This window comes from Panthera uncia, chromosome B1 (assembly GCF_023721935.1).
Source record: "Panthera uncia isolate 11264 chromosome B1, Puncia_PCG_1.0, whole genome shotgun sequence".
Taxonomy (NCBI): Eukaryota; Metazoa; Chordata; class Mammalia; order Carnivora; family Felidae; genus Panthera; species Panthera uncia.
Genome location: NC_064811.1, coordinates 158,328,773 through 158,352,714, shown reverse-complemented (window position 1 = coordinate 158,352,714; position 23,942 = coordinate 158,328,773). Strand labels below are relative to the sequence as shown.

Below are 23,942 nucleotides of genomic sequence, written 5' to 3'. Positions count from 1 at the left end.
CCAGCTCTTTGAAACAGTATTTCAAGAAATTTAGGGGCGCCTGGGTGGCTCAGTCGGTTAAGCGGCCGACTTCGGCTCAGGTCATGATCTCATGGTCCATGGGTTCGAGCCCTGCGTCGGGCTCTGTGCTGACGGCTCAGAGCCTGGAGCCTGTTTCAGATTCTGTGTCTCCCTCTCTCTCTGACCCTCCCCCATTCATGCTCTGTCTCTCTCTGTCTCAAAAATAAATAAACATTAAAAAAAAAAAAAAAAGAAAAGAAATTTAATGCTGAGCTACTCTAAAATAGATTGCCTCTTACCTTGCAATCTTGTGTGCAACATTCCCCAGAGCCACACTGTTTATTTGCTTTCATTGAACATGTTTTAGGATCACAGCAGTCTTTATGTGTACAATTCTGTAAACAAATAGACAAATTCAAACTGTCTCTTCTGACATCAGTTATGATAATTTGTCTTTTAAATCATACAGAGAAAGAGAGATACCATATGTTTTTACTCTTATGTGGATCCTGAGAAACTTAACAGAAGACCATGGGGGAGGGGAAGGAAAAAAAAAATAAGGGTTAGAGAGGGAGGGAGCCAAACCATAAGAGACTCTTAAAAACTGAGAATAAACTGAGGGTTGATGGGGGGTAGGAGGGAGGGGAAAGTGGGTGATGGGCATTGAGGAGGGCACCTGTTGGGATGAGCACTGGGTGTTGTATGGAAACCAATTTGACAATAAATTTCATATTATAAATAAATAAATAAATAAATAAATAAATAAATAAATAAAATTTTTAAAAAGCAAAAAAAAAAAAAAAACTTGCCAATTTCACCTAAATTGTCAAATTTATTTACATAAAGTAGTTTTTAATATTCCTTATGTACCCTCTTTCATTACTGATACTGGGAATTCCTTTCTTTTCCTCATTTCTCTTTCATCAGAACAGCAGATTTATCAAATATATTGATTATTTTCAAAGCACTGGCTTTTATTTTCATTGATATTCATCTTCTGATTTCTATCTCATTGATTTCTACTTTTACCTTTATCATTATTTCCTTCTACTTATCATGGATTTAATTGGACTAATATTTTAGTTACCCGAAGTAGCATTCTTAATCGAGACAGTACTTAGATTTCAGGGTATAATCTACCTGTAATTGCCTTGTTTCTGAAGATTCCTCTTTAATTTCCAGTTGTAGCCAGTCTCAGGCTCTACATTCTGATAAATGAAACCAGTAGGGCTTTGGATTTCTGCTGCCTGAATTGCACATGGTTAGAAAATATTCTCTTAAAAAAAAATCATCGAACTCACAGGGTTCGCCTGGTGCACCGGTGTCTTTCAATGGTCTCACCCTACTTTTTTCCTCCGTGGGGTATTTCTGGACTATGCATATTTTAGCAGTCAGCCAAATATGTGTAAAATTAGTCATCAGATTTTAGGTTTTAGCACTTTCACAGTTGTCTTACTTTCAGGGTTTTCCCCTTAAATTTCCAGTGATTCTCATCCCTGAAATCTGTTCTCTGTCACACCGAGTCAGTAAAGCTGCAATTTTTCACAGCTATTTCATTCTGCCACAACTGTGGAAGTAGAGGAGCACCCAAGACTAGGAAAATATAAACTCAAAATTCTTATCTGTTCCAGCTGCAATTTTTCAAGAGTAAACTCTCCTCTGGCTTCTTTCTTTTAAATGTGTTCCAGTGCCATTAAATACACACACACACACACACACACACACACACATATATAGTAAATATAAATATGCCTATATATAATGTATTACATATTTTTACATATTGTATATTTAATAACATATTAATATATAGTTAATAATATGTTCCATATATTACAATTGCTGTTTCATTTTATTATCCTATGACTACTTCACTTTATTGTCAATGCTTCCTCTATCATCTTTCATCTTTCTTTGGGTTTGGTTCTATATTTATATATTTTCTACAGGTGATAGATTTTTTAAAAAATACTTTTAATTGACATCACCTGCCAATAGCACACTTTTCACTCTATATTATCAAACAATGCATTTTGCTATTCCATTGGTAATAGTCTATGGTCTTTAGATATTCCTGTTTTTGTTACTGCTTGATGTTAAAAGTACATTTCTTCAACTCTTTAGACACTCTTTGTGGTAACTAATTATTTTGTTTGGAGTTGATGCATACACTAAAGAATGTCAGAAGGTAAATATTATCTAAAAGGCTTTTGCTGTCCACTTCAAAAAATAGCAAAATAAGGAAACTTAAAAGCTTCCATCTTCCCCAAAGAAGGTCTTTTTAAATTTATTTTTCTAAAAGACAAGGTCTTCATCTTCTTCTTTTCTATTACACACAAATACAGGAAATTTTAAAAATTGAAAAAATTTCTACTAACCTTTACAGTTCCACAATCACACTGTTCACCCTGTTCCAATTGTCCATTGCCACATGTCCTTTTCTTTTGTTGTTTATAAACTGGCATTTCAGGAAGGATTCTCTGAAGACATCCAAGGCCGGAATGTGAGGCCAAGTATTTAAAGTCATCCAACGTACAGGTGCTAAAATCCTTTACACCCCGAGACTGCCTAAAATATTTTAAAAATGGGTATGACAAAAATTATTGCTGTATATCTCTGCATTTCCACTAATGTATGATGTTTTAGAAAGATATTTAAAAAGCATTATGGGAAAAAAGCACATTTTGAAAGCTATTCATTGCGTTGATAACATGTTTTACCATATTTTTAAAATTTCACCATGAAAATTCTTGGAATGAAAAAAAAATCCAAAATCTTTTCATTGCCATTCATCCTGTTTTAAACAAGATGTATTATTTACCTGTCTTATGACATTTATTAAACCTTTAAACATAAGAACTGTGTTCACTTTATTTTCTTTGCCAATGCCAAACAATTGAATTTTAAATGTTTAGCCTCAGTATTTAACACATTTTTTATTTTTTTAAATATGTCTTGGATTTTTCTTGTAATGCCAATATAAAGATGTTTGCATTAACTTAAGTACATATTAGGGCTTTTGTTCAACATAATTAAACATTTTTCAAATAAAAACCTGTGGTTTGAGCTACACAATGGGAGGGGCACCATAAGTACCTGTCTTGACAGTGAGAGAGCTGTTAGCACTCTAGTAATAGCTCAGCATCCAACTAAAACACTATAAAGAATCTGACTTAAGAGTAAAGATTATGTCCTAGACCAGGGGGTGACAAGCTTTTTCTGTAAAGGGCCAGGCAATAAATATTATAGACTAATATGCCATAGACTGTGGTACAACTACTCAACTCTGCCACTGGAGTACAAGAGCAACCATAAACAATAAGTGAAACAATAAGCCTAGCTGTATTTCAATGGAATTTTATTTACAAAACAGGCTACCACCGAAATTAGCTTGGGGATTGTTGTTTGCTGACCTCTGCCCTAACTAGAATCTACTCTATCTCAATTCCAATAGAGCCTAAATTCAAGCCCTGACAAGATCCCCAGAAGAGAGTGAATTTGGAAGTTCAATCCGGCCAAGTTATAGGGGTTTCAAAATACCCTGAGCTTTCTATAGATCCATATTAACAAAGTGTAAAACCAAGCATATAAAATTCAATATAATTAGCCAATAATTGAATTTCCAAGAATCAATGCTTTTCAGAGGAAGGTAGGGGCATCCAAGCTTTCTATTGTATTATCAAAAATATCTAATATGCTAATAATAATAATAACAACAACAGAAACACAAAGAAATAAAAAATGTGATCCATAGTCAATGTAAAAAAAAAAAGCAGTCAAAAGAAATCAAAACTGAGATGGTTCAGATGTTACGATTTGGCATACAAATACCTAAATTAAAGCACTATAAATATTCAAATAATTAAAAAAAGTGTTTACATAATTCAGAGTCATAGATTCAATACTCAAAATAGAGCACAAATAATTCAATTTACATAAAGTTCTGAAGCAAGGAAAACTAATTGTAACAATAAATCAGATCAGTTGTTGCCTGGGGCAAGGATAAAAGGTAGAAGGACAATAAGGGTCACAAAGGAACTTTTGGGGAAATGAAACTGTTGCATAATCTCACTGATACTGTGGTTCAAAGATATTTATGTATTTGTCAAAAGTCATAAACTTGTACACTTACAGTGCACAAATTTTATTGCAGCAAGAATCATACCTTGACAAAGTTGAATTATTATAAAGTTTATAAATAAAATGCTCAAGAAGATGGTGAAAGAATGAATATTCTTCTGAGTAACCACTTATCCGAGGAAGAAGAAATAAATTTAGTTATTATCTACTTTGTGCCTTTACAAAACTTTGGGGTATCATGGATTCAGTAATCAAAGGATAAAATGAAATAATGAGAAAATCTACTGAGCTGATTTAGTCACTGTTTGCAACATATTTACTGAGCACTCTCCTGGGCAATAGGTGTGTAGTAAAGAGTAGACCAAGTACTTCTTAGGGACAAAAAGCATGAACATCAGGAGAAAAATATATGAAACAAATAGAATGTTGAAATGATTAAAAAACCAACAGAAGGGGTGCCTGGGTGGCTCAGTCAGTGGAGCATCTGATTCTTGATTTTGGCTCAGGTCATGACTTCATGATTCATGGGATTGAGTTCCACGCTGGATTCTGCACTGACAGCACAGAGCCTGCTTGGGATTCTCTCTCTCCCTCTCTGTCTGTCCCTCCCCCACTTGTGCATTCTCTCTCTCTCTCTTTCTGTCAAAATAAATAAACTTTAAAAATATATTTAAGAAATAGAGCAGGGAATATGTATTATTAATGGTTCTAAAATAAAGGTTTTTTTCCTTTCTTCAGCAGTCTTTCAATGGGTCATGGTGTTATTATTTATTTACAATTTAATGTCTTTCTAAATAAAAAAAAATTCTTAATTGAAACTACTAACATGAATTGTACCACTCATCCCTATACCGTACAATGCCAGTTTTAAATGCAAATATCAAAGCATTTAATTTAGCTTTATGCACAATCACTGAAATTACACAATTCATATGGCTTTTCCTTAGAGGGTGCTTTCAATCTGGCCAGGGGAGAAAAATACAAGTCAGACTCCAGAATGCAGGAAGGAGGAAGAGAGTTTCTCCAGGCATGGAGACACATGGGGGAGGTGGTGGGCCTATTTTGGTTTGTGTTCTGTTGTACTTGAAAAATGTGTATTCTGTGGTTGTTAGGTATAGTGTTCTATAACTGTCAATTACTTCAGTTTGGTTAATAGAAGTGTAAAAGGTCCTAACCAAACAAAAATAAATAAATAAAGGAATATGTGTAATAAAGAAAATTATCTTACACTGCTTTAGGTGACATTGTGCAAACATCTTCTGAACAATAACAAGTGTCAGGATTGTCATAACTCAATCCCAGATTAAAGCCAAGCAACTGCACAATACTGATAGTATATGACTCCAGGGATAAATCCTCTGGATACTAAAGACAAGGAAAAAGAAAAGAGTTAGCTAAGAATACTATAGTATACTATACTATAACAAAATTAAAATTACTATACTATAAAAAATTAGTGTATGTTATATATATACTATTCTAAATACAATTATAGTAAAAAATTAGTACATAAAACTCATTTTTTAAATCAATGCATCCAAGATGCCTATGTAAATGCAATTGTAGTAGAGTTATATAAGCATTTGGATAATAGATTTATTAAACATAGATAAGTAAACACAGTAGTTTAATTTCAAAATACTATTCATGACAATATCAGCTATCTTAGCTAATCCAACTGAGTCTCAAACACCATATAATGTTGCCTCTTTGAGTTATTTTAAAGAAAATGATTTTAATCTTTTATTTTAATAATCAATTTTACATTCTCTCTGCAGTAGGCAGACTCTAAAATGAGTCCCAAAGATATCTACCTCCTGGTATTCATGTCTTTGAGTATTTCCATTCCATTGTGTGTAAACTGGACTTTTTGACTTGCCTCTAATTAACTAAATGTAGAGGAACAGATGGTTCACCATTTCCAAGACAGATTATAAAAAGACTGACTTTTTGGATTCTAGGTCTCAGTCTTTCTGTGGGAAGCCAGCTACTATGTCATGAAGTAGTCCTGTAGAGAGGCCCACAAGAATGAGTTTGGAAACAGATTTTCTGAGGTCTACCACAGCCAAATGACTACGTTTGGAAGAAAATCCTGCCCATGCTGAACTGTGAGATAACCCTCTCAGCTGCTCCTTGATTGTTGACCCACAGAACTCTCTTGTTTTTATCTCTTTAAGTTTTGGCATAATTGGTTACATAGCAATAGAAAACCAAAACACCCTCAATAGGTATATTGTTCATCTCTGGATAGTTTCGAATTTCTACACAAAGATGTTTCCAGAAGCTTCATTCATAATTCCCAAAACTTGCAAGCAACCACAATGACCTTCAGTACGTGAACAGATAAACTGTGGCACATTTTAGACAACAGAATGTTATTAAGCACTAAAAACAAATGAGCTATCAAGTCATGAAAAGAAATGGAGGAAGCTTGAGTGCATATTATTAAGTGAAAAAAGGCCAATCTGAAAAGGCTACATATTGTAGAATCCAACTGTATGACTTCCAGAAAAAAACAGAATTGTGGAGACAATAAAAAGCTCTGTGGTTGCAGACAGGGAGGGGAGAAATTAATAGGCAGAACACAGAGGATTTTTAGGGGAGTGAAAACACTTGTTATAATACCATAAATGATAGATATCTATCATCTTTTGCCCTAACTTATGTACAACACCAAGACTGAACCCTAAGGTAAACTATGGACTTTGGGTGATTTTGATGGGTCAATGTAGGTTCATCCTTAGTACAAAAATATCCCATTCTGGTGAGGATGTGGATAATACAGAAGGCTGTGCATGTTAGGGACAGGAGGTATATGGGTAATCTGTACCTTCACCCTCAGTTTTGTGGTAAACCTAAAACTGTTCTAAAAAAAAATAGTCTTAAAAAAAAGTGATGGGGGCGCCTGGGTGGCTCGGTCGGTTAAGCGTCCGACTTCGGCTCAGGTCACGATCTCACAGTCTGTGAGTTCGAGCCCCACGTCGGGCTCTGTGCTGACAGCTCAGAGCCTGGAGCCTGTTTCAGATTCTGTGTCTCCCTCTCTCTCTGCCCCTCCCCTGTTCATGCTCTGTCTCTCTCTGTCTCAAAAATAAATAAACGTTAAAAAAAATTAAAAAAAAAAAGTGATGGGTTCCTGATGACCCAGGCTAAAGCACTATGAACAGATGGCAAATAAAGAAGAGTTCAGAGAAGGCATCCATGATCCATGAAGACGTTTCTAAATTTTCCATCCCACAATATTGTGCTGGCTGCTTAATATTTCAACTACAGACACTAAAGCAATCAACTGGTGCATCAGACATTTCAGTCCACCTTCAGAGAAAAGCAATTTCATTTAGTTGAAAACTGCTTGAACTCAAGCACCACCTTCTTCCTCCATCCAAGCTTTTCATCAGGAGCAGCTCTTAGGACAATATACAATGACTTGCCAGGACATTCCTCATCCCCTCCAGAGTTATAGAGATCATTAATATTAACTAAGAAACACATTTCACTTCTTAGAAGACAAAATGCTGGTCTCTTTAAAGAAGCATTCAGTATAACTTTCAATGTTCCTGATAGGTCCCAGATAGCAGGTTCAACTAAGAGGATAATGGTCTCCTCAAACAATTCCTTTTCAAATTGTAGTCCAGCAAATGGATCCCTAAATGAGTTTCTCTACTGCCCAAGACTTTAATCTCTCTTAATTCAAGGATGCTTAGTTAACTTACACCTCACATCAACATTAAAAACTTTCCCATTACCCTTTCCTACCTTTGAAGGGGATATGTCTTGCCTTCATATATAGAAAGACTCATTATATATGAGGTGTTTTAATTTAGTTATGGGAAGGCCTACAAGGCTTCTTATACTTCTACCTGTGTTTCTCCCTTTTACTCATAATAAAATGTTTTCTGTGCTGTTTCACACAACTTATGCCCTACTATATAAAAGTCTTCTCTTTTATTACCCCTTAAATTTGGTAATGTATCAAACTGTATTAATGGGCTAATTGTATTAATGATGTATTTTATTTTATGTATTGTGATGCTTTAATATCTGGGGCTTTGCCAATGCTAGACTTTCCATCCCAGAGTTACCCAATTTCTTAAAATAGTAAACAACTTACCTGCAAGTGTATCTTTCATATGCAAATCAATCAACCTAGAGCCCATATGCCCTATCCCTTCTTTTATTAGGCTGACATACCCTAGGCCACTCTTCATCTGCCCAAACCACACCAGAGTTAAGTACCAGACAACTAGGTACAGCCTCCATGCGAGAAAGACTGCTGAAATTATTTAAATGAGCCAATCCAAGACCTGCTTACCTTGCCTTACCCATTCCTCCCCAAAGAAACAACAACGGAAGTTTTTGTCCATGTTACCCCTTGCTCACTACACTGCCTGAACAATCTTGGTGCTTCCTTGTATGGTCCCTGCATGGTGTGCCTTCTGTTTCTAGGGAACTGTGTGATAAACTTCTTCCTGCATCACAGTCATTTTTTTTTCAATATATGAAATTTATTGTCAAATTGGTTTCCATACAACACCCAGTGCTCATCCCAAAAGGTACCCTCCTCAATACCCATCACCCACCCTCCCCTCCCTCCCACCCCCCATCAACCCTCAGTTTGTTCTCACTTTTTAAGAGTCTCTTATGCTTTGGCTCTCTCCCACTCTAATCTCTTTTTTTTCCCCTTCCCCTCCCCCATGGGTTTCTGTTAAGTTTCTCAGGATCCACAAAAGAGTGAAAACATATGGTATCTGTCTTTCTCTGTATGGCTATTTCACTTAGCATCACACTCTCCAGTTCCATCCACGTTGCTACAAAGGGCCATATTTCATTCTTTCTCATTGCCACGTAGTACTCCATTGCGTATATAAACCACAATTTCTTTATGCATTCATCATTTGATGGACATTTAGACTCTTTCCATAATTGGGCTATTGTTGAGAGTGCTGCTATAAACATTGGGGTACAAGCGCCCATATGCATCAGTACTCCTGTATCCCTTGGGTAAATTCCTAGCAGTGCTATTGCTGGGTCATAGGGTAGATCTATTTTTAGTTTTTTGAGGAACCTCCACACTGTTTTCCAGAGTGGCTGCACCAGTTTGCATTCCCACCAACAGTGCAAGAGGGTTCCTGTTTCTCCACATCCTCTCCAGCATCTATAGTCTCCTGATTTCTTCATTTTGGCCACTCTCACTGGCATGAAGTGATATCTGAGTGTGGTTTTGATTTGTATTTCCCTGATGAGGAGCGACGTTGAACATCTTTTCATGTGCCTGTTGGCCATCCGGATGTCTTCTTTAGAGAAGTGTCTATTCATGTTTTCTGCCCATTTCTTCACTGGGTTATTTGTTTTTCGGGTGTGGAGTTTGGTGAACTCTTTATAGATTTTGGATACTAGCCCTTTGTCCGATATGTCATTTGCAAATATCTTTTCCCATTCCGTTGGTTGCCTTTTAGTTTTGTTGGTTGTTTCCTTTGCTGTGCAGAAGCTTTTTATCTTCATGAGGTCCCAGTATTCATTTTTGCTTTTAATTCCCTTGCCTTTGGGGATGTGTCAAGTAAGAAATTGCTACGACTGAAGTCAGAGAGGTCTTTTCCTGCTTTCTCCTCTAAGGTTTTGATGGTTTCCTGTCTCACATTCAGGTCCTTTATCCATTTTGAGTTTCTTTTTGTAAATGGTGTGAGAAAGTGGTCTAGTTTCAATCTTCTGCATGTTGCTGTCCGGTTCTCCCAGCACCATTTGTTAAAGAGACTGTCTTTTTTCCATTGGATGTTCTTTCCTGCTTTGTCAAAGATGAGTTGGCCATACATTCGTGGGTCTAGTTCTGGGGTTTCTATTCTATTCCATTGGTCTATGTGTCTGTTTTTGTGCCAATACCATGCTGTCTTGATGATTACAACTTTGTAGTAGAGGCTAAAGTCTGGGATTGTGATGCCTCCTGCTTTGGTCTTCTTCTTCAAAATTACTTTGGCTATTCGGGGTCTTTTGTGGTTCCATATGAATTTTAGGATTGCTTGTTCTAGTTTGAGAAGAATGCTGGTGCAATTTTGATTGGGATTGCATTGAATGTGTAGATAGCTTTGGGTAGTATTGACATTTTGACAATATTTATTCTTCCAATCCATGAGCACGGGATGTTTTTCCATTTCTTTATATCTTCTTCAATTTCCTTCATAAGCTTTCTATAGTTTTCAGCATACAGATCTTGTACATCTTTGGTGAGATTTATTCCTAGGCATTTTATGCTTCTTGGCTCAATTGTAAATGGGATCAGTTTCTTTATTTGTCTTTCTGTTGCTTCATTATTGGTGTATAAGAATGCAACTGATTTCTGTACATTGATTTTGTATCCTGCAACTTTGCTAAATTCATGTATCAGTTCTACCAGACTTTTGGTGGAGTCTATCGGGTTTTCCATGTATACTATCATGTCATCTGCAAAAATGAAAACTTAGCTTCATCTTTGCCAATTTTGATGCCTTTGATTTCCTTTTGTTGTCTGATTGCTGATGCTAGAACTTCCAGCACTATGTTAAACAACAGCGGTGAGAGTGGACATCCCTGTCGTGTTCCCGATCTCAGGGAAAAAGCTCTGTTTTTCCCCATTGAGGATGATGTTAGCTGTGGGCTTTTCATAAATGGCTTTTATGATCTTTCAGTATGTTCCTTCTATCCTGACTTTCTCGAGGGTTTTTATTAAGAAAGGGTGCTGGATTTTGTCAAAGGCCTTTTCTGCATCGATTGACAGGATCATATGGTTCTTATCTTTTCTTTTATTAATGTGAGATATCACGTTGATTGATTTGCAAATGTTGAACCAGCCCTGCATCCCAGGAATGAATCAGGGCCCTTGTTTCTTTATTGACCATGTGTCGAGATGATCTATCCATTTCTGTAAGTGGAGTGTTAAAGTCCCCTGCAATGACCACATTCTTATCAATAAGGTTGCTTATGTTTGTGAGTAAGTGTTTTATATATTTGGGGGCTCCTGTATTCGGCGCATAGACATTTATAATTGTTAGCTCTTCCTGATGGATAGACCTTGTAATTATTATATAATGCCCTTCTTCATCTCTTGTTACAGCCTTTAATTTAAAGTCTAGTTTGTCTGATATAACTATGGCTACTCCAGCTTTCTTTTGGCTTCCAGTAGCGTGATAAATAGTTCTCCATCCCCTCACTTTCAATCTGAAGGTGTCCTCAGGTCTAAAATGAGTCTCTTGTAGACAGCAAATAGATGGGTCTTGTTTTTTTATCCATTCTGATACCCTATGTCTTTTGGTTGGCGCATTTAGTCCATTTACATTCAGTGTTATTATAGAAAGGTATGGGTTTAGAGTCATTGTGATGTCCATAGGTTTCATGCTTGTAGCGATGTCTCTGGTACTTTGTCTCACAGGATCCCCCTTAGGATCTCTTGTAGGGCTGGTTTAGTGGTGATGAATTCCTTCAGTTTTTGTTTGTTTGGGAAGACCTTTATCTCTCCTTCTATTCTAAATGACAGACTTGTTGGATAAAGGATTCTCGGCTGCATATTTTTTTCTGTTCATCACATTGAAGATTTCCTGCCATTCCTTTCTGGCCTGCCAAGTTTCAGTAGAGAGATCCGTCACGAGTCTTATCGGTCTCCCTTTATATGTTAGAGCACGTTTATCCCTAGCTGCTTTCAGAATTTTCTCTTTATCCTTGTATTTTGCCAGTTTCACTATGATATGTCGTGCAGAAGATCGATTCAAGTTACGTCTGAAGGGAGTTCTCTGTGCCTCTTGGATTTCAATGCCTTTTTCCTTCCCCAGATCCGGGAAGTTCTCAGCTATTATTTCTTCAAGTACACCTTCAGCACCTTTCCCTCTCCCTTCCTCCTCTGTAACACCAATTATGTATAGATTATTTCTCTTTAGTGCATCACTTAGTTCTCTAATTTTCCCCTCATACTCCTGGATTTTTTTTTTATCTCTCTTTTTCTCAGCTTCCTCTTCTTCCATAATTTTATCTTCCAGTTCACCTATTCTCTCCTCTGCCTCTTCAATCCGAGCTGTGGTTGTCTCCATTTTATTTTGCAGCTCATTTATAGCATTTTTTAGCTCCTCCTGGCTGTTCCTTAGTCCCTTGATCTCTGTAGCAAGAGATTGTCTGCTGTCCTTTATACTGTTTTCAAGCCCAGCGATTAATTTTATGACTATTATTCTAAATTCACTTTCTGTTATAGTGTTTAAATCCTTTTTGATCAGTTCGTTAGCTGTCATTATTTCCTGGAGATTCTTTTAAGGGGAATTCTTCCGTTTGGTCATTTTGGATAGTCCCTGGAGTGGTGCGGAACTGCAGGGCACTTCCCCTGTGCTGTCTTGAATAACTTGCGTTGGTGGGCAGGGCCTCAGTCAGATCTGATGTCTGCCCCCAGCCTACTGTTGGGGACACAGTCAGACTGGTGTGTACCTTCTCTTCCCCTCTCCTAGGGGTGGGATTCACTGGGGTAGCGTGGCCCATCTGTGCTACTTATACACTGTCAGGCTTGTGGTGCTGGGGATCTGGCGTATTAGCTGGGATGGATCATCAAGGTGCACTGGGGCAGGAGGGGCAGGCTCAGCTCACTTATACTTCAGTGATCTGCTTCAGGAGGAGCCCTGTGGCACCTGGAGGGAGTCAGACCTGCCGCTGGAGGGATGGATCAACAGAAGCACAGCGTTGGGTGTTTGCGCGGTGCAAGCAAGTTCTCTGACAGGAACTGGTTCCCTTTGTGGTTTCGGCTGGGGGATGGGCGAGGGAGATGGCGCTGGCAAGCACCTTTGTTCCTGGCCAAGCTGAGCTCTGTCGCCCGGGGCTCAACAACTCTCCCTCCTGTTGTCCTCCAGCCCTCCCACTCTCCGAGCACAGCTGTTAGCTTATAACCTTCCAGATGTTAAGTCCCACTTGCTGTCTGAACACACTCCGTCCGGCACTCCACTTTTGCAAGCCAGACTTGGGGCCTCTGCTTGGCTGGCGGGCTGTCCCTCCACCCCGGCTCCCTCCCTCCAGTCCGAGTATCCCGCACCACCTCTCCGCTCTCCTACCCTCTTCCATGGGCCTCTCCTCTGTGCTTGGCTCCAGAGAATCCATTCTGCTAGTCTTCTGGTGGTTTTCTGGGTTATTTAGGCAGGTGTAGGTGGAATCTAAGTGACCAGCAGGAAGAGGTGAGCCCAGGTCCTCCTATGCCGCCATCTTCCCCTCTTCCATGAGTCATTAATATGTCTGTATGTCTTTTAATATCTGATGAAAATAAATCCTAGGTAACCTTAAATTTTTTTCCCATCTAGATTAGTGCTATTTTAGTTCAATTAGTTTAGTCTAGTTAATTAAAACTACATTACAACTAAGTTAGTTGCAAGTGTATATGTAAACTCTAGGACAAATGCTTAAGTAGGTTTCTTAATATAACTGATGATATGATGAGAGGAGAGGAAATGGAATCCTATGAAATGTACAATGAAAACCATAGAAGACAAAAAAGAGAAAGATTAAAAAAGAAAAAACAGGACAATGAATAGAAGATAAAATTCAACATCAATTTATGATTAAAATTGCTCATCAAAGTGAGTTTAGAGGGAACGTACCTTAACATAATAAAGGCCATATATGGCAAGCTCACAGCTATCATACTCAAAGGTGAAAAACTGAGAGCTTTTTCTCTAAGATCACAAACAAGACAGGAATTCCATTACTGTTACTTTTATTTAACATAGTATTGAAAGTCCTAGCCAAAGAAATTAGGCAAGAAAAAAAAGACATCCAATTGAAAGAAGTAAACAGTGATTATTTGCAAATATAGAAAACCTTAAAACTCTACCAAAAAAAAAAAATAACTGTTAAAACTAATAAATTCAGTAAAGTTGCAGTGTACAAAATCAATATATAGAAATCTGCGGCATTTCTATACACTAATAACTAACTATCAGAAAGAGAAGTTAAGAAAACAATCCCATTTACAATTGTATTAAAAAGAATAAAATAGCTGGGAATAATTTTTTTAATTTTTTAAATGTTCATTTTATTTTTGAGAGAGAGAGAGGGCATGAGCAAGGAAGGGGCAGAGAGAGACAGAGAGGGAGACACAGAATCTGAAGCAGTCTCCAGACTCCAGGCTGTCAGCACAGAGTGTGACCTGGGACTCAAACCCACAAACCACGAGTCATGATGTGAGTCGGAGTCAGACAGTTAACTGACTGAGCCACCCACGTGCCCCAATATCTAGGAATAGATTTAACTGAGAAGATGAGAAACCTGCACATTGAAACTATAAGATATTGATGAAAGAAACTTAAGATGACACAAATAAGTGGAAAGATATTCTATGACTGGAAGAATTAATATTGTTAAAATGCCCATATTCCCCTTCTAGACCGGGAGCTAAGATGGGAGAGTAGTAGGGGGACCCTAGACTTGCCTTTTCCCTCAAGCACAGCTAGATAAATGCCAAATCATTCTGAACACCCAGGAAATCAATCTGAGGACTGAGAGAACAAACTGCACAACTAGAGGGAGAAAAGAGGCCACATCATGGAAGGTAGGAGGTTCAGAGATGTGACTGGGGGGAGAAAAGAATCACCCATGCAGTGGAGGGGAGGAAGCCTTGATCAAGGAGAGAGGAAAGAGAGAGAGAGAGAGAAAACAGGGTGCAGGGCATTGCACAATAAAAACACATCCCCCAAATCACAGATGGGCAAAACAAGAGGGACTGATGATTGCAAGTTTTTACAAGCAGCATAGCCCAAAGTCTTAAGTTTTATAAGTCCACACCATCACAGGGTGGAGTCTGGTGGGTATAGAGGTGCTCCAGTGGAGAAGGGGTGCAGAGGCCTTGGAGCAGATAGCGTGGTCTGAATATCCCCTGGGTCCCACTGGAAGGAACAGTGCCCCTTCTTAGAGTGCATTTGGGAAAGATGGCACTGCTTTTCTGGGGACAATAGAGCTGGTGGGCACCATTGAGCTTCCCCATTCATTAGCATAGGAACAGAGGCACCCGCTGAGGGCAGCTAACCTGAACTCTGGCTTTGTGCTGTTCTTTACCATAAACTCCAAGCCGCTATACATTCAAACGACTTCTCTTCTGGGACAAACTGGCACCAGCCACAGCACAGCAAGACCTCACCCAAAAGATCAGCACAAATCTGTGCTGCAGTGGGTCCCTAAAATTTGAAGTTTTGAAACACAGTTCGTGTGCCAGAGATAAAACACAGGAGCACTGTTATAAAGGTGGGCATTGGCTCAGACAAAGACAGGGTGAAGTAAAAGATCTGAAGGATGCCTGGGACAATTGAGGGGAGGTTATTTGCTCTTATGTGGGGAATTCCTGAACAGTGGTGGGCATGAACTCCCCTCTCCAAGATGATAGAGCTGGCTGACACAATTTCTACCCCTGCCCATCAGCACCGATGGACTTCAGTGAATAGCGCACACTTGTCACCACACAGTGGACAAAGTCCAAATAATACCCACTGCAGACAAGGAAAAACCCTTCAGAGGACTGATCAGTAGTTAAGTGCAGTGAAAACACAACAGCAAAGGGCACATAGCATATACCAGAAACACTTCCTGAAGTGCAAGGCCCTGGACAGTATATGAGTTCATATCGACAGTAATCACTCTGAATGTAAATGGATTAAATGCTCCAATCAAAGGACATATGGTATCAGAACAGATAAAAAAATGAAACCCATCTATATGGTGCCTACAAGAGACTCATTTTAGGCCTAAGACACCTGCAGAGTGAATGGGAAGGGATGGAGAACCATCTATCAAGCTATGAGACATCAAAAGAAAGCAGGAGTAGCTGTACTTACATCAGACAAACTAGATTTTAAAACAAAGACTGGCACAAGAGATGAAGAATGGTACTATATCATAATAAAGGGGTCTATCTGTGAAAACATGGAGCTTGCGTGAGATTCTCTCTCTCTCTCTCTCTCTCTCTCTCTCTCTACCTCTCTCACCACTCGCACTTTCTCTCTCTCTAAAAAAAGTAATAAATAACAAATACAACAAAACTCAATGATATCAATACAGTAATAGTGGGGACCTTAACACCCCACTACAACAATGGACAGATCATCTAAGCAGAAAATCAAAAAGGAAACAATGGCTTTGAATGACACACTGGACCAGATGGACTTAACACATATATATCATCCTAAAGGAGCAGAATACACATTTTTTTCTAGTGCATATGGGACATTCTCCAGAAGAGATCATATGCTGGGTCACAAATCAGGCCTCAACAATACAAAAAGACTGAGGTCATAACATGCATATTTCTAACCAATATGCTATGAAACTTGGAAGTCAACCACAAGAAAACATTTGGAAAGCCCAAAAATAAATGCAGGATAAAGAACATCCTACTAAAGACTTAATGGGTTAACCAAGAAATTAAAGAAGAAATAAAGAAATACATGGAAACCAATGAAAATGAAAACGCAACGGCCCAAAACTTTCAGGATACAGCAAAAGCAGTCCTAAGAGGGAAGTATATAGCAATACAGAGCTTTCTGAAGAAGAAGGAAAAGTCTCAAGCACACAACCTAACCTCACACCTAAAGGAGCTAGAAAAGGAATAGCAAATAAAGCCTAAATCCAGCAAAAGAAGGGAAATAATATAAACTAGAGCAGAAATAAATGACATAGAATTTTTAAAAAGTAGAAAAGATCAATGAAGCTAGGAACTGGTTGTTTAAAAAAAATTAATAATATTGATAAACCCCTAGCCGGACTTACCAAAAAGAAAGAGAAAGGATCTAAATAAGTAAAATCACAAATGAGATAACATCACAGAAATACAAACAATTATAAGAGAATATTATGAAAAATTATATGCCAACAAATTGAGCAATTAGAAGAAATGGAAAGAATTTTCCATAGAAACATATAAACTACCAAAACTGAAACAAGAAGAATAGAAAATGTGAACAGATCCATAACTAGCAAAGACTGAATAAGTAACCAAACATTTCCCAACAGACAAAAGTCCAGGGACAGATGGCTTCCTGGGGGATTTATACCAGAAATTAAAGAAGAAATAATACCTGTTTTTCTCAAACTGTTCCAAAACGTGGAAATGGAGGGAAAACTTCCAAACTCATTCTCCAAAGCCAGAATTACCTTCAATCCAAAACCAGACAAGGACTCCACTAAAATAGAAAATTATGGAGCCAATATCCCTAATTAATATGGATGCAAAAATTTCTAACAAGATAATAGCAAATCGTATCCAACAGTACATTAAAAGAATTACACACCACATCAAATGGGATTTAGTTGTGGTCTGCAAGAGTGGTTCAATATTTCCAAATTAATCAACGTGATACACCACATTAATAAAGAAAGAATAAGAACCATATGATCCTTCCAATAGATTCAAAAAAAGAATTTGACAGAATGCAGCATCCATTCTTCATAAAAACCCTCAACAAAATAGGGATACAGGGAACATACCCCAATATCATTAAAGCCATATACAAAAAACCCACAGCTAACATCATCCTCAATGGGGAAAACCTGAGAACTCTTCCTCTATGGTCAGGAACAAACCTGATATCCACTCTCACCACTGTTACCTAACATAGTACTGGAAGTCAGCAATCAGACAACAAAAAGAAATAAAAGGCATTAAAATCAGCAAGGAAGAAATCAAACTTTCACTATTTGTAGATGACATGATACTCTATATAGAAAACCCAAAAGACTCCACTAGAAAATTTCTAGAACCAAAACACAAATTCCACCAAATCACAGGATACAAAATCAACGTACCAAAACTGTTGCATTTCTATACACCACTAATGAAACAGAAGAAAGAAATCAAAGAATCAATCCCATTTATACTTGCACCAAAAACCATAAGATACCTAGGAATAAACCTAACCAAAAAGGTAAAGATCTGTCCTCTGAAGAATATAGAACACTGATGAAAGAAATTGAAGATGGCAGAGAGAAATGGAAAAACATCCCATGCTCATGGATTGGAAGAACAAATATTGTTAAAATGTCTATACTACCCAAAGCAATGTACACATGTATTGCAATCCCTATCAAAATACCAATAGCATTTTTTACAGAGCTAAAAAAAATAAACCCAAAATTTGTATGAAATCACAAAAGACCCCAAAGAACTAAAGCAATCTTGGAAAGGAAAAGCAAAGCTGGAGCATCACAATTCCTGACTTCAAGCACAAAGCTGTACTCATCAAGACAGTGTGGTACTGGCACAAAAACAAACATGTAGATCCATGGAATAGAATAAAACCCTGAAATGAAACCACAACCCTATGGTCAATTAATCTTCAACAAAGCAGGCAAGAATATCCAATGGAAAAAAGACAGTGTTTTCAACAAATGTGTTGGTAAAACTGGACAGCGACATGCAGAAGAATGAACCTGGACCACTTTCTTACACCATACACAAAAATAAACTCAAAATGGATGAAAGACCTAAAGGTGAGATAGGAAATCATCAAAATCCTAGAGGAAAACACAGGCAGCATCCTCTTTGACCTCAGCTCTAACAACTTCTAGTATGTAGTAAGATACATCTCCAGAGGCAAGGGAAACAAAAGAAAAAATGAACTATTGGGACCTCATCAAGATAAAAAAAAAAGAAAGAAATCTTCTGCATATCAAAGAAAATAATCAATAAAACTAAAAGGCGATCCATGGAATGGGAAAAGATATTTGTAAATGACACATCTGATAAGGGGTTAGTATCCAAAATCTATAAAGAACTTATCAAATTCAACAACCAAAAAACAAATAATCCAGTTAAGAAATAGGCAGAAAACCTGAATAGCCATTTTTCCAAGAAAGACTTAACAGACACTACCAGACACATGAAAAGATGATCAACATCATTCATCATCACAGAATTACAAATCAAAACTATGATGAGATACCACCTCATACCTGTCAGAATATCTAAAATTAACAATACAAGAAAGAACAAATGTTGGCAAAGATGTAGGGAAAGGGGAACCCTCTTACACTGTTGGTGGTAATGCAAACTGGTGCAGTCCTTCTGGAGAACAGTACGGAGGTTTCTCAAAAAGTTAAAAATAGAACTACCCTATGACCCAGCAATTGTATTACTAGGAATTTACCCGAATGATACAAAAATAGTGATTCACAAAGACACATGCACCCCAACGTTTATAGCATCATTATCAACAATAGCCAAATTAGGAAAAGAGCACAAATGTCTATCAACTGATGAATGGATAAAAAAGATGTGGTATATATTTACACAATGGAATACTACTCGGTGATCAAAAAGAATGAAAATTTGCCATTTGCAATGACATGGATGGATCTAGAGTGTATTATGCTAAGCGAAATAAGTCAGTCAAAGCAAGACAAAGACCATAAGAGAGTCTTAACCAAGGACAAAAAACAGAGTTGTTGGAGGGGAGATGGGTAGGGAATGGGCTAAATGGGTGATGAGTATTAAGGAGGTCATCTGTTGTGGTGAGCACTGGGTGTTATATGTAAGTGATGGTTCACTAAATTCTACTCCTAAACCAATATTATACTATATGTTAGCCAACTAGAATTAGATAAAAACTGAAACAAAAAAACATAAGTACCAAAAAGAAAAAGTTGTCTATGAATCAAGAAGTCAGCTTTCACCATACACTGTATCTGCCAGCACCTTGATGTTAGACTTTCTTGCATCCAGAATTGCAATATTGTTGCAATATTGCAATATTGTATATATTGGTTGTTTAAGCTCTCCCTCAAAAAAGAGCAATGGTGGAAGCATCAAACTTACTGTTTTCAAACTATATGGTAAACCTATAGTAATCAAAAAGTGTTAGTGCCATAAAAACAGACTCAAAGACCAGTGGAACAGAACAGATAGCCCAGAAATAAACCCTTCCGTGTATATGGTCAACTAATATTTATCAAGGGAGCTGAGAACACTCAATTGAGAAAAGATAGTCTCCTCAATAAATTATGTTGGGAAAACTGGATATTCACATGCAAATAACAAAACTGGACCTCCATCTCATACTACTTCCTAAAATTACCTGAAAATGAACTAAATACTTAAACGTAAGAAGTGAAATCATAAAACTCCTATAAGAAAGCATAGTGAAAAATCTCCTTGACATTGGTCTACACAATGATTTTATGGATATAACACAAAACCACAAAAGCAAAAATAAGTAGTACTTATTTAACATAAAATGTTCTGCACAGCAAAATACCAATCAATAAAATGAAAAGGCAACCTAGATATTGGGAAAAATACTTTCAAACTATAGATTTGATAAGGGGTTAATATTCAAAATATATTAGGAACACACACAGCTCACTACCAAAACCCAAATAATCTGATTAAGAAATGGTCTAAGAACCTGAATAGACATGTCTCCAAAGAGGATATTCAAATGGCCAACAGGTACATGAAAAGGTACATGGTCAGCATCACTAATCATCCGGGAATTACAAATCAAAACCACAAGAGATATCACCTCACACCTAATAGAATGACTATTATCTAAAAGAAAATAGATAATAAATGCTGGTGGAAAAAATGGAACCCTTGTACACTGCTGATGTACATGGGTACCACCACTATGGAAAACAGTGTGGAGATTCCTGAAAAAAGTAAAAATAGGGCTATCATATGAATCATAAATTCCACTTCTGGGTATATATCTGGAAAAAATAAAACCCTCTGCCTCAAGGAGACATTTTTACCCCATGTTCACTGCGGCCCTATTCACAATAGTCAAGACATGATAACAACCTAAGTGTCCACTGATAGATGAATAGATAAATAAATTGTGATATATATTCATATATACATAACATTCAGTCATAAAAAAGGAAATCCTGACATTTGTGACATGTATGAATCTTGAGAGCATTATGTTAAGTGAAATAAGACAGAGAAAGACAAATATTGTATGATCTCCTCATATGTGGAGTCTAACACAACCAAAATCCTAGAAATAGAGAACAGAGTGGTGGTTTCTAGGGGCAGGAATAAGTGCCAATGGTTAAATAGTACAAACTTCTAGTTTCTGAAGATGCAATGTACAGCATAGTGACTATAATTAACAATACTGTATTGTACATTTGCAAGTTGCCAACAGAGTAGATCTTAAAGGTTCTTACCACACACACACACACACACACACACACACACACACACACAAGGCAATTATGTGAGATGTGATGGATATGTTCACTAACCTAACTGTGGAAAACATTTCACAACATAGACATATATCAAATCATTATGCTGTACATCTTAAACAATGATATATGCAAAATTATATTTCATTAAAGCTGGAAAAAATAATGGATCTCCTATATAAATTCATCAAGGTCATATGTAAAAAATATATATAAATAGACCACATATATATACACTAACAGTGAAAAATTGGAAGATAAATTTGAACAATACCAGTTGCAACAGCATCAGAACATATAAAATCTCTATGAATAAATTTAGCGGATGTTTGAAATCTCTACAGAGAATTTTTTAAGGACATCAATAATGGAGACATAAACGGGGTGCCTGGGTGGCTCAGTCAGTTTTCTTCTGACTTTGGCTTAGGTCATGATCTCACAGTCTGTGAGTTCGAGCCCCACATCGGGCTCTGTGCTGACAGCCTGGAGCCTGCTTCGGCTTCTGTGTCTCCCTCTCTCTGTCCCTCCCCTGCTCATGCTCTGTCTCTCTCTGTCTCAAAAATAAATTTAAAAATATTAAAAAAAAATTTTAAAAAAATAATGGAGACATAAACAATGTTAGTGGATGGGAAGATCCAATGTTGATAATACGTCATTTCCTCTAATTCATTCATAAATTATACACCATCCCAGTCAAAATCTAAGCCTGTGTGTATGTGTGCGTGTGTGTGTGTGTGTGTGTGTGTGTGTGTGTAACTAGAAAAGCTGGTTTCAAAATCTATATGAGAATGCAAAATTATGTACAATGTAGTACTGACAAAGAACAAAGTCAGAGGACCTAAACTATCGTGATTTCAAGACATTTAATAAAGCCACAATATTCAAGGAAGTAATTCTTAATTTAAAAAAAACTTCTGGAATATTATGATTGGTAGCTATCTTTTTGAAATCTAATCTTCAAACTCTTTGTTGTTGGCACAATCAGAAATAATTTATTTTTATATTTATATTTTAATGTTATACTGATATTTTAATAGCATTCTTGCTTAACTCATATATTCACCTTTTTATTTACAAATTCCTATTATGAAAATTCCAATCAAAACTAAAGTCTTAAAGAATGCCTCAGAAAAACATACATACTAACCACTTATACTCAATAATTATCGTCTGCTTTATTTGCTTCACACACACACACAGACACACACACACACACACACACACACACGATCTAAAAATTAGTCTTCAGCAATGAAACATTGTTTTCAAAGGAGAATTAACAACAACAATGAAGACCTGGACAATTTCTGATGGTCTTTCCTCAAGTTTTCACTGAGAGAAAACCAAAACTAGGCACTAAGAATAAAAACAAATCCTTATGAAATGTATGATTGTTCTCTACCCATAGTAACAACCGCACAACTGTTATTGGATTTATCTAATCAATCAATATGTATTTTATAGGAATAATAAGTGAAGAACTGATTTTAATTTTTAAATGTTTTATTTATTTTTGAGACCGACAGAGAGAGAGAAAGAGAGAGAGAGAGAGAGAGAGAGAGAGAGAGAGACAGAATCCGAAGCAGGCTCCATGCTCCAGGCTCTAGGCTCAGGGCTGTCAGCACAGCCCACAGACATGGGACTCGAACTCACAGACCGTGATATCATGACCTGAGTCGAAGTCGGAAGCTCAACCGACTGAGCCACCCAGGCGCCCTGGAACTGATTTTAAATATCTGTGAATAGCAATTTGCTTCATTTTACTTGCTACTAAAACACAACCAATTGTGCAAACGGATCAGTAAAAAAAATCATAGCTCAGACTTCTGAAGTACTTTTAGTTCCCTTCCCCATTTTTTATATAACTTGTAAAAGGAATATAATTCTGTAGCAGGAGATCATTTTTACTTTGCCAAAAAACAGTAGTTATGAACATTTGATGGCTGTTTCTTCCTCCAACAGTCTGCTCATCCCAAACATAATAAAGAATTGAATGCAATAAAAGTTACGTTAAAATAAAAAAAGTCATGTAATAAAAGAGCAAATGAATTTACACCAATTATTAATGTTGTAAGAAGCTGATATGTTTAATAATTAACATTAAAATTACATTGGTTATATAATAAATATTGATACAAGCATGCCACTGTTCAAAACAATTAAACTTTTACTTAGTCAAATATGTTTTTTAAAAATAATATGGCATTGTGATCAGTTTAATTTAAAGTTGTTGTGTTTTTAAAAGCAATTATATAGTTTAGTATTTATGCTCCAATTTAGCAATATAAAAACTATTAAAGGATGATTAAACTAATATACTTATTCATTTAAAATATTTAGAAAATTTTAAAACATGAAAATATGAGGATTTGGAAAATAATTACATACCAGAGCAACTCCTACAGCATAATTCTTATTACATATTTTCCCAGGAAATGTGGCTCCTATAAAACTAGGATGTTTCTTGAAGCTAAAAAATAATAATTTTCCTCAGAATTGCGTTTAAGAATGGTATTATTAATGATAATCATTTTCATAGCAACAATTATTAAACAATTACTATGTCCTAAGCACTATGCTACTCTGAATTAAACTATTTAAATATGTTTTTCAAATCTTCAATGTTAAGAATATTTCGATATTTTGTAAATTGTAAATTTAATAAACTTCCAGAAGTGTAATAAGGATAAGGCCTAATA

The 23,942-nt window shown here is 36.8% G+C and overlaps 1 protein-coding gene across 8 annotated transcripts in view; it reads right to left on the bottom strand.

The window, feature by feature from the left end:
• LOC125923825 (disintegrin and metalloproteinase domain-containing protein 5-like) overlaps positions 1 to 23,942 on the bottom strand; it is a 131,505-nt gene that overhangs the window by 59,183 nt on the left and 48,380 nt on the right. For all 8 annotated transcript variants that reach the window (XM_049632427.1, XM_049632430.1, XM_049632429.1 and 5 more), the window contains 4 exons: positions 23,632 to 23,713; positions 5,309 to 5,445; positions 2,379 to 2,568; positions 300 to 395 (listed from right to left, as the gene is read on the bottom strand). In XM_049632427.1, the coding sequence (XP_049488384.1) occupies positions 300 to 395; positions 2,379 to 2,568; positions 5,309 to 5,445; positions 23,632 to 23,713 (505 nt within the window). The remainder of the gene's footprint in view (positions 1 to 299; positions 396 to 2,378; positions 2,569 to 5,308; positions 5,446 to 23,631; positions 23,714 to 23,942) is intronic.